General features: G+C 44.1%; 1 protein-coding gene across 2 annotated transcripts; it reads left to right on the top strand.

The window, feature by feature from the left end:
* The first annotated feature begins 957 nt into the window (after nt 1-957).
* On the top strand, nt 958-7,832 carry Czib (CXXC motif containing zinc binding protein). 2 transcript variants are annotated; one of them, XM_027945029.2, is made up of 8 exons: nt 958-1,026; nt 1,248-1,331; nt 2,742-2,798; nt 3,240-3,321; nt 3,513-3,544; nt 5,054-5,131; nt 5,947-6,012; nt 7,571-7,832. In XM_027945029.2, the coding sequence occupies exons 1-8, from the start codon at nt 1,021-1,023 to the stop codon at nt 7,646-7,648; spliced, it is 483 nt and encodes a 160-aa protein (XP_027800830.1). In that variant the 5' UTR covers nt 958-1,020; the 3' UTR covers nt 7,649-7,832. The 2 variants fall into 2 exon arrangements, with proteins under 2 accessions (XP_027800830.1, XP_071473946.1); XM_071617845.1 differs by lacking the exons at nt 958-1,026; nt 1,248-1,331 and adding an exon at nt 2,603-2,648.
* The last annotated feature ends 3,739 nt before the right edge of the window (nt 7,833-11,571 follow it).

The raw sequence follows: 11,571 nt of genomic DNA, 5'->3' as shown, positions 1-11,571 counted from the left end.
TCAAGTCAGAAGAGCAAGGCCTTTAATTGGGAATTCAAAAGGGAGACAAAACCAGGAGAGTGTGGGCCTGGCTCCCAGACACAGCAGAGGTCTAGTTTTATTCTTGTGAAAGGACTACTTGCAGGTGTGGACGAGTTTAGGAATGTTAAATGGCTTTAGGTGCATTTCGAAGTTATTTTTCTTTTCCTGTGAGGGCACTTTAGGGAGGTGAGTTTTAACATTACATTTGTCCTATCATGTTACATCCTGTGTAAACATCTTTACCCTGTGATAAAGATGAGTTATTATACTTGTTAAAAGAACACATAGATGGGAAATGTTAAAACACAAATCATGCAAACAAGTTAAAGACCATGGGACTTTGCCATTTTGAAGTCTCAATAGTTTTTATCCTTTAGACTGTTTACCATTGGAGACTTACTGGCTTTAATAATGCACCTACACTTTGAAAACCATAAAATTGAGAGTATGGCACATATCAAGCTTTTAGTATATGGCAAACTTTGAATTGAGGTGGAAAAGTAGAAAAAGCACATATCATCTTTTAAATGACTGTTAGGTTATGAGTTAAGACCCCAGTTAAGACATGTCCTTTGTCCCCAAGATGGTCCGAACTTCTCACCCCTGAGCAGGAGGAGCCAAAGTGATCTGAGAAGCCCAGGGAAGAGAAAATAATGAAGACGCAGGAGAGAAGTGAGGGGCGGTAACTGTCCACTTAGTGCTGGTACAAAATTGGATTTCAATAAATATCTGCGGCATGGCCCATTCCGTGGGGGCACCTTTCAGAGCGTCTGAGCAACAGATATCTCACACTCAATGACCTCCACCGTCTCCAGTTCCCCTAACAGGAAAAGCCCCGAGGGGCAGGTAAGGTGACAGCAGAATAAGTGCCCCGCCTGCCCTGCTGCCCACCACGCGCCACCTAACTGCCCGCACTGAGAGTGCGCAAGTGCCTCCTCCTCTTTTACGACCTGCCAGAAAGTAGCCGTCGCAGCCGGCGCCGCGCTGAGCCGGGCCACCATGGGGGTGAGGGAAGGCTCCCCGCCGCTGGGTGCCGGGGTACCGGGGTGGGAGTGGTGGCGGGGCGGGGCGGTGGCGAGGCCTTGGAAAGCAATATCTCGCGCCAGACGGGAATGAAGGGAATAGGCTCGCGCTAAGCGGACAGGAGGTAATGCGCGAGCCGGGTGGGCCGGCGCGGATTGCGCAAGCGCGGCCAACACTGTCGGTCTGGTCCTCCCTCCCCTTAGAAAATCGCTCTGCAGCTCAAAGCGACGCTGGAGAACGTCACGAACCTCCGTCCCGTGGGCGAGGACTTCCGGTGGTACCTGAAGGTGCGTGGAGGGCGGGCCCTGAGACGTGAGAAGGGAGGAGCTTCGGGAGGCGGTGGGTTTAGGGGGGTACCCGAGAGCCGCGGGCCGGACATCGCCAGGAGTCGTCCCCGCCTGATCTTGATTTGGAACTGGAGCGTTCTCTCCAGCAGCTTGAGAATTATTTAACTAGACATAGTAAATGTTCGCGTTTTTCAGGCCAGAATTTTTGGTTTGGTCATTTTTCGACGGTCTTACAACTCTTTTTTATAGTTTTTTTTTTGGAGGGGGACCAGGGGTTAAACTCAGGGGCACTGAACCACATCCCCAGCCCAATTTTGTATTTTATTAAAGACAGGGTTTCACTGAGTTGGTAGCGATCTCCTGTCTCCGCCTCCCAAGCTGCTGGGATTACAGGCCTGCCCCACTGCACTCGGCTATAAATTTTTCCTTTGTTAAATATGTTGTCTCTAAACCGACACTAAAGGAAATGCTAGTGAATGAATCTGTTGATTATTTATTAAGATGATAATTTTGGGGCTGGGGATGTGGCTCAAGCGGTAGCGCGCTCCCCTGGCATGGGTGCGGCCCGCGTTGGATCCTCAGCACCACATACAAAGATGTTGTGTCTGCCAAAAACTAAAATGTAAATAAAAAAAATATTTAAAAAAAAAAGGCTGAGAATATAGCTTAGTCAGTAGAGTGCTTAAAAAGATGATAATTTTGCCTTATGTTTTATTTGTTGATCTGGCCTTATTTATTGTGAAATAGTTAAAATTTGTGCATGAACCACCCTTACTGGTAAACCTGGTACCCCCAGTGGCATGGTACGCAGAGGTCCTCTTCTTATCTGAAGAGTTTGAGGCCCTTCCTTGTCGCAGACTTCAGAACCCCTGCCCTGTTCTCTTAATCTGAATCCTGGCATCCTTCCAAAACTGCCTAAAGCCCTGTCCTTCCGGAAACCACTTTTGACCACTTTTATTTCCAAATATTGTGAAGCCTGAGTTCTAGGCTTTTATTTGGAGAATCAGTATTCTTTGGCTTCAAGAAGCACAGAAGGAGACATAAAGAGTAACAGCACAATGATGAATAAATACTGAAACCAGGCACTGACAGGGCCTCTGGGAACACATGGGAACACCTAACCACAGAGTTGCTGGGGCCTGTTAAGGCCGTTTCTGGACTGAAAGGAGCCTTGAATCTCCAGCAATCCTGGGCACTTCCTAGGTGAGAATGGGTACACCAACATGAGAAACAACTTGTTCTTTGCCTAGAGATAAGTCTGGTTATGTCCTTGATTGGGCTGGTTTTAAGGACTGAAGTGAGAGTTCCACCAAGAAGGTAGGTTATGAGCCTGCCTACTCACACTGTCCTTACCTCAGTGTCTGCCCAACTTAGCCAGTTGCTTTACTAATATGCTTTTCTTCTTCCAAGATGAAATGTGGCAACTGTGGAGAGATTTCAGAGAAATGGCAGTACCTCCGGCTGATGGTAACGTTCCCCACCACTACCCACCTCCCCCAACATACACATACATCTGAGCAGGGATTCAGAGAAACTGGCCCTCATTTCTCTAATCCTTTGGACACTGCTGTTTGTGGTTTGGAGGGTAGGCATCAGTGTAATCAGTACTGGAAACAATAATCATCTTTGGGATGTGAAACAGAATTCACAATCAAGGGAGAACCCTTTCCTCAGTGTCAAGCCTTCCCAAGATTCTTTTTTTTTTTAATTGGTGCTGAGGCCTGAACCCCAAGATTTGCACATACTAAACATATGCTGTACCACTGAGAGCTATATTCCCCAGTCCCCAGGAGTCATTTGCCTTTCTTGGTCTTGTTCTCTTCAACTGGATAATAAGTGGTGGGACAGGATATCCCCAGGACCCTTGCATTTAATTGATATGTGACTAGAGGTTCTGCTTCTCCCCAGGATAGTGTGGAACTGAAGGGAGGCCGTCACAGTGTCTCCATGGTCCAGAAGTGCAAGCTGTGTGCACGGGAAAACTCAATAGGTAGGTCAGATTGGCCCACAGCTTCCTGATAGCTGACTGAAAACAGGCTCATGTAACTGTGGACAACTCAGTCCTCAGATGCTAAAGCCTCTGCATCTGTCTCTTTCCCAGGGCCACATTTGGGCACCTAGGGGGGCCACAGTATGGATTCAAGTCAACTTTGTCTTTTTTTTTTTTTTTTTATGTTTCAGATATTTTGAGTAGCACCATCCAATCTTACAATGTAAGTTTGCTGCTATAGTGGGAGATGTGGTGGGTTTAAATCTAAACTGGGGGCTAGGAGGGGCTGCGTTATAGACTTATTGCTATAGCAAAACAACCTTCCGTAGGGCTTTTACTCGTGTACTTTTTTCTTTCTGTAATTTCACTCAGGTGCTCATTCACTCAGTCCCTCATTCATTCACCATATACTGGGTGTTTGCTAGGGGAAAGAGTCAAAACAGGCCATTGCAGTGCCTTTGTAAAAGTGCTGTGCTGTTGGAGCTCCAGGGTCTTCTAACCCAAGCTAGCTGCTCAGTTTCCATGGTTGAGAGTATATGCCTTGTCTGCATCTTAGAGGACTAGCAAGCCTTCTCTGAAACTATGAGTGGGGCAGTCCTTTGGTGCAACCCATGCTGGAGAGTGCCAATATTATTACCAGATGGTTATGCCTTACTACATAACAAGTTAGCCCAAAAGTAAGAGAGTTGGGGTACGCCTTGGGTCTGTTTTTAAAAGGTAGTTATTTGTATTCATCCTTTTCTTATTTGGTATTTATTTAAAATATTTGAATTATGACCAATTTTCACATTGTCCCAAACATAAAGAGAGCAATTAAATGAGGACTTACTCCCAAGTAAATCATAACGTGCAGAAGATACAGACCAGCAAACAACAAAACAAGGCTCAATGGAGAATTGCCTCACCAATGCTACACATATGGTTGGAGTGCAGAAATGGTTTTACAGTAAATGACAGGATGAGAGTGAATATGTGGCATGGCACTTAGCTCTGAGCCCTCTGGGTCAAATAGGCATGAATTTCCTGGCTTCCCATCCTTAAACAGGTATGCCCATCCCATTTCAAAGATTTTAAGGCAGACATCTGCCCTTGCAGTGTTATGGATGGTTAGCAAAAGGTTATGGCTAAGAGTACTGGGACCATTTGCATGATCTGGAGACTTGGAAGCTTAATGTTCTTGTTCATATTTGTAATATTGATAATTTTATCTACCACTTTTTTTTAAAATACTTGTTTTTAATTGTCAACAGGCCTTTATTTAATTTATTTATTTTTATGTAGTACTGAGAATTGACCCAGTGCCTCACACATGCCAGGCAGGCACTCTGCCACTGAGCCACAACCCCAGCCCATATCTACCACTTTTTGAGCATAGTGTTAGGTCCTATGCTAGGCACTTTATACATATTTAAAATTCTCATTACCTGTAAAGGTTTCCTCAGCTCCATTTGATAGTTTATGAATATTATGCCCAGAGGGGAAGAGATGCAGCGCTCAGCCTCACATCCAGACAGGCTAACCACAGACTCCATATTCTTTGCTGCCTCCATGTCCACAGAAGTTTCCATGGGGAGCAGTGCTCAAGGCAGGGTTCTTTAAGAAGGAAATGAGTTGTTCCAGGTCCCATTCTAGGCTCATAGGGCAGTAAGGGCCCACATGGCAGGAAGGGCAGGGGCCATGGGGTCATCTTTAGGGCCAAGATGAGCTACCTCCTCAACACACTTCTTTCTAGGCTGAAGACAATGAGAAGTTCAAGACGATAGTAGAGTTTGAGTGCCGGGGCCTTGAACCAGTTGATTTCCAGCCCCAGGTACGTGTGTATCTTTGGGAAGGGGATGTAAGAAGTGACAGCAGAACTTAGCTTCCTACAGAGGCTGTGGACTAGAAAGTCTGTACTAAGACTCTAATTGTCACTTATTAAGTCTTCTATATGCTGGGCACCAGGCCCATCACTTTTACATGTTACTTAATATAGTCATCACAGTAACCCTATGAAATGATTTATCCTATTTTTCAGAGTAGGAAAGATCCTAAGAGATTTTGCAGCTTGCCCAGGGTCACACAGTTAGTAAGCACTGGAGCTGTTATTTGAACCCAGGTCCATCTGACTCCAGAGCCAGTGTTCATCACTGTTTATTTATACAGCATTTTTACCTCACAACAAATCTGTGACATAAGGCAGAAGAAATAATATTGTCATTCCCATTCATAAATAAGAAAACTAACATCCAGAAAGAGGGGTGACATGCCCTGGGCTGCTCAGCAAATCGGGGTAGTAGAAGAGTTTCACCCCACTTCTCTTGCCTTCTGGTCCAGGGCTTTTTTTTTTTTTTTTTGTGGTGGTGGTGCTGAAGATCGAACCCGAGCCTTATTAATGTAAGGCAAACACTCTACCAACTGAGCTATGTCCCCCAGCCCAAGGCTGTAATTTGCAAAAAACAGACTTAATCCTAAAGGAACTGCCAGGTCTTAGAAACAGCAGCTATTCAAGAATAGTTCCATCTCTGTTCTCCATCCAAAAGTTTTTGCTAGAAAAGCCAGCTCCCTGGCCAGTCTTCACAGGCTTGTTCAGTGCCTTTTTTTCTTCCAGACTAATTTTAACTGTTGCTTTCCTGTCCCCTGCAGGATGGGTTTGCTGCTGAGGGTGTGGAGTCTGGGACAATCTTCAGTGACATTAATCTGCAAGAGAAGGTATGTGGCCTTGAGACCTAGCATGGTGCTATGTGGCACCTGATGAGAATTTTCCTTTTTGTGAACAAGGCTTATCAATGGAAAGTTGGTTCTGCATTTTGTGCTTTTTGTTGGTTGTAGGAGACCAACCTTGCACGTGACTGAGTCACTCCCCGGCTGAGTGATTGAGGCTCTGACTGCCCTGCCCTTCTTGGGTTCAAGGGACAGTGTCTTTGTGCATGGGCGTGTGCCTTCCTACAACCCCATGGGTGGAGCTATGCTCGCCTGTTCCTTTGTGATATTATCTCTTTGCCCTGTTTGGGATAGAATGTTCCATGGAAACACCCCTTTGTGTGACCCCTTCTCTTACTCAGCCCCCTGAAACCTGACCCCTTGCCTCATTTGAATAGCTTCTCCTCAATAAAATGGGTCAGCACGTGTGGGCACGCTTGCATTTTCTCTCTCTCTCTCTCTCTCTCTCTCTCTGCGGACCCTTAAGGTCAGAGGAGCCATCACAGCAACCCCAAAGAAAAATGTATTTCTGTCTCTTGTGTGGTTATTTTGCGCAGCCCAGTTAGCCCAGTTCCCCTGGAGTAACCCCTGAGTGTTTTAGTCGCATGCAACGTTGATTTTGCTGTTGAAATAGTCCCAAGTGTACTGCTATCACGCTGTCTAGTTTCTACATGCAAGAAAGCTGAGATGTGCTTCGTGGAGAAATTGGATCAAGTTTGTCAAGGCATGGGTTACAGTGTTGTTGGCTCTGAACTTCATGTTAATGAATCAACAATAAATTTTTAAAAACATGTCTTTAAATAGAAATAAACACAGGTAAAACAAAGTTATTGATCAGTTGATGAAAATGTGACCAGATGTTCACAGGACCTTAACCCTGTATTTCCACTGGAAACAGTAGTTTAGTATTCATTAATTTAGTGTTTGTAGTGACTTTATAGAGCCTAACAAGTAATCCTCTGCATTGCTGGACATAGTATGCTGCAGATAAAATTGTGCTCAGGCCTTAAAGGAAGGAAGGACAAGATCTTCATTCACACTGGATATGGTGGCATGTATTTCATGTATTTGACCCTCCACAGAGGCTGAGGCAGGAGGCTCACATGAGCCCAGGAGTTTCAAGGCCAGCATGGGCAACTTAGTGAGACCCTGACCCAAATCAAGAGAAACTACAACAACAACAACAACAAAAAAAAAAACCACTTCATTCCATGTGCATAGCACCTTTAACAACAATAGCTGGCATTTACTAGCTCCTCTTTGTGCCAGCCATTGTGCTAAGTACTTTAACATATATTTCCTGATACGATTCTTTGAAAATTCAATCTGAAGTCTATTGGCATCTCTCTCTCTCTTTTTTTAAGAGAAGAGGACTGAGATGCAGAGAAGTTAAGTGACTTACCCATAATCACAAAGCTGGAGGAGCTATAGTTTAGTCCTGAGCTATCTATCTCTGTTCAGGGTCACACATGTTCATGAATATCTCTGAGTCTGAGCCTGAGTGGGTCCTCATAAGTCCCCATTCTCCACTCTCCACACTGACTAACTCTGTTCTCTTATTTTATAGGATTGGACTGACTATGATGAGAAGGCTCAGGAGTCTGTGGGAATCTATGAGGTCACTCACCAGTTTGTGAAGTGCTGAACTCCCTTCCTACACACTTGGTCTTAAGAATAAGAGGAAACAAAGTGCCCAAAGCAGCAGCACTCATAGAGACTGACTCCTTCATCCCTCATCTCCTAGTTGCTGTAGAGAGCCCTCATAACCTGCATGCTGGGGTTTGTCATGGTTCCCAAGCCACATCAATAAAACCCCTGTTTGTATCACATCAGTGTGTGAGGATAGAGTCAGGGAGCAGCCACTATTCCCTCCACAAAGAAGAATTCACACTGAAGGTCTCTGACTGCTTTCTGGCAACTTTCTACAGTTTAAATCCCTGTACTTCCTCCAAATTGCCAAATATGCAGGAATACATAGTTTCCAGGGACTCTCCAGCTCTTAGAAAGTGGGCACATCAATCCAGAGGATCAAAGGTCTCAAGGCCAGTGGCACAGAGGGCAGGGAAACCTATGGAATGGTGCCACAGGCTTAGCAGTTCTGTGTCAAAGCCCTGCATTGACCAGCTTGGCTCTCGGATAAACCCGGGCATCTCTGTTAGCTGGAGTCACTTGGCATTCCAGCCCAGCCCACTTCTGGCAAAAGAATTCCTGAATGATGGTCATCAGGTCTCAGCTCACTTGCTGTGATGGGGCACTCCCAGCCCATCAGAAGAGGTGTGAAAGTTCTTCCTTGTTCTAAGTCAGCCTCTGCTCCCTGAAACAATTCCTGCTGGTCTCTGTACTCTTGCACCATATTTATGTGTCTGCCCCCAGGAAATCCTTTGGAATTGTAAAGACAGGAGTCAGAACCTGCTGTGCCTCTTGGGCCTGGTTCCTGGGCCAAATGTCCACACAGTTGACAGGATTGATAAGTGCACTGGTAGGCCATGCCGATGCTTATTCTTCCCTTCCAAACCCACCATTGGGAATACCTGTTGCTGGAGACCTATTTTTTCCGTGTTCTTCTGGAGCTTAGAATTCTTTGGAAAAACAAATTAGTGTCTCTTTCTCACTTCCTGAGAGTAGGAAAGGGTCTACTAACACCCAGGCTGGTTGTAAGGCTCTAGAAAGAGGATTCTCTTGTTTTCAGGGAAAGTTAGCCATGTCTAGGGGTAGTGAGGAGGGGCCTAGCTTGTTACTTTTCAACATTGGTTCCCTATGTTCCCTGTTCCCTGGGCTCTTCTGTACCTGACAGCAAGACTTCAGGCCTCCCTCTGCCAGCCCCCTCCCACTGGGTCCAGTCTACTGTCTCATCTGGAAGCAAGGACACATTGGGCTGGGGAACCAACCTTTCTTGTTTTTAGTCTTTTTTAGTCTCTTACATACCCTTCAGTATGTAAGTTCAAAAGCCAAACACTAAAAGAACCTCAAGGTTTTATTTATATTTTAAATTACTCGACCATCTTTCAGGAGGTAGGGAGACCCAAATACTCTTAACAGATTAAAGGAAAGATGAAATAGATTGTCAATAGGTGCAGAAAAGATGTTTAATACCCATTTAACAACAAAAAAGCTCTTGGGCTGGGGCTGTAGCTTAGTGTCAGAGTACTTTCCTGGCATGCATGAGGCACTGGTTTCAATCCTCAGAACCACATAAAAATAAACAAAAGCACTTCATCCATCTACAACTACAAAAAAGTTTTTTTAAAAAAAAGCTCTTAGCAAACTAGGAATAAAAGAGAGCTACTCTCACCTCACAAAGGGTATTAACAAAAAACCTAGAGCAAGTGCCATGTTTTATAAATGATGAAATGTTTGAAGTATTACACTTCGTCAGGGTGAGATGAGGATGCCCTCAATCACTACATCTGTTTATTGTGCTGGAAATCCCACAATAAGATAATTTGAAAAGTAAAGACTGAGCACGGTGGCACACACTTGTAATCCCAGCAACCTGGGAGGCTCAAGCAGGAGGATCACAAGTTCCAGCCATCCTTGGCAATTTAGTGAGGCTCTAAGCAACTAATCAAGACCCTGTCTCAAAAAACAAACAAACAAAAAAGCAGGCTGAGGATATGGCTCAATGATTAGTACCCCTGGGTTCAATTCCCAGTACTAAAAAAAAAAGTAAAGAGAAAGGAAAGAGTCAACTCAGTATTTCATTAATTATGATTTTCCACTTAGTAACTCCAGAAAAAAAAATTACCATGTTGGATTTAAGGTCAAGGTGAGAAATCTTATTTCAATATGCTACTAACAAGCATGATATAATTCAAGAAAAGATACTTCTCCAAGGGCCAGGGTTGTGGCTCAGTGGTAGAGCGCTTGCCTAGCATTCATGAGGCACTGGATTCTATCCCTGGCACCACATACAAAAAATAAATAAATAAAGGCATTGTGTCCATCTACAACTCAAAAGCTCACTGGTAGAGCACTTGCCTATGGGCATGTCTGTGAGGCCCTGGGTTTAATCCTCAGTACTGCATATAAAATAATATAAATAAAAGCTATATTGACAATGAAAAATAGTTTTTAAAAAGTACATGATAAAGATGCTCATTTTCAATAAATGTTTATAAATTCTAATTGAAATCTCAGATTTTGGGTGGGGTTGTATGTAGCTCAATGGTACAGGGCTTGCCTAGCATATGTGAGGCACTGGGTTCAATCTTCAGTACCACATTAAAAAAATGAATAAATAAAAGAAAATCTCAAATTTTTACTAGAACTTAAATTGATTCGGAATCTGTATGACAGGCGGGAGACCTCCCCTAGCAAGTATCACAATATATTTATAAAGCAATGGCAATTTAAACCGTTTATGGTATTGGCACTAATACACAAACAGACAGTGGAACAGCAGATTAACAGACCTACTGACATATGAAGATTAAGGAATACTGTTGCAGTTCGTGAGGTTAATTATTAACTCATCAATAAATGGTACTGAGGCAGCTGTTAGAGATTTTGTACAATAAAATAAGGTTGAAACCCTACCTCAATCTGTATTCAAAGAGGTATTCCAAGGATTAATGATCTTGTGTGTTTTGGTACTGCAATATGTAAGAGTAGAATCTCTGAAGGTTCAGCATCTGGCTCCTTGTAAACCCTGTGAATAACCTGGGTCCTGTGGTGCTCAGCCTGCTGAAGATGCCAGAAGCATATATTGGGCAGAACATCTGACTCAGTACCTGCAGTCATACTGCGGAGGAGTATGCCTTCCTGCTCACCAAGCACACGGTCAAGATTGGGCGCCATGCCAAGGTAGACTCCTCCCTTCTGGAGCGGGTGAGGTCCCAGCTCCTGCCAGGCAATTCCACAGCCTAGGCAGGCTCCTTTTGACTCCAAAGGGCCTTTTGGTGTCTAGGAAGTGGTAGTTAGGGCTCCTCGCCCTCTGAGTGATGCAAATCTAAATCCATTGTTGTGGTTAACGTATATTGTGCTGTTCCTGGGAGCTAAGTGTGTCCGGAATGAAATTTCTACCTTATGTGTTTTGACCAAGGATAGAATTTTTCATAAAGAAGGAACAGTAAAAACCTAGGCAAGGCAGGCTGAAGACATGGGACCCACTGGGCTTCTCTGTAGGACATGTGTTAAAGGGAAGCAAATGAGGAGGATAGAAAGGCTGTATCTGTAACTCACTGAGAAGCCATTACGAATGCAGTAAGATTAACACAAATTACTTCCTTTTCAAAAAATTTGATAAAAATGCCCTTCTGTTCAAGTTCCAGTAGCATTCTAACAAGTAATGGGAGAGGAAAAAAATCTATACTCATTTCACTTAAAGGAAATGTTCTCTACTGTAAAATGCAGACTTATGTTTGCTACCTGAGGCCACAATTCTCACTCACACTTCAACTGATTAAAATAAACACATGCCCATTATAAATCCTCATTTGGTCCCCCAAACTAGTCAAATAGCAGTCCTTAAATCCGTGGTTAGATCCTTTATTGAAGCAGGCCTGCCAGAATCAAGCAGAGCAGTTCACTCCTTAGAAAAATAAAGAGTACTTTTGCCCAAGAGAAAGG

The sequence above is a fragment of the Marmota flaviventris genome, chromosome 10 (assembly GCF_047511675.1).
Source record: "Marmota flaviventris isolate mMarFla1 chromosome 10, mMarFla1.hap1, whole genome shotgun sequence".
NCBI classification, from domain to species: domain Eukaryota; kingdom Metazoa; phylum Chordata; class Mammalia; order Rodentia; family Sciuridae; genus Marmota; species Marmota flaviventris.
Note: the sequence above shows the minus strand (reverse complement) of the source record. Positions and strands in the feature narration are given on the sequence as shown.

Excerpts from the sequence above, each read along its gene's own strand:
- Czib (XM_027945029.2), top strand. Across the intron at positions 3,322-3,512 it reads TGCACGGGAAAACTCAATAG|ATATTTTGAGTAGCACCATC; the intron begins GTAGGTCAGATT and ends TTTATGTTTCAG. Across the intron at positions 3,545-5,053 it reads GCACCATCCAATCTTACAAT|GCTGAAGACAATGAGAAGTT; the intron begins GTAAGTTTGCTG and ends ACTTCTTTCTAG.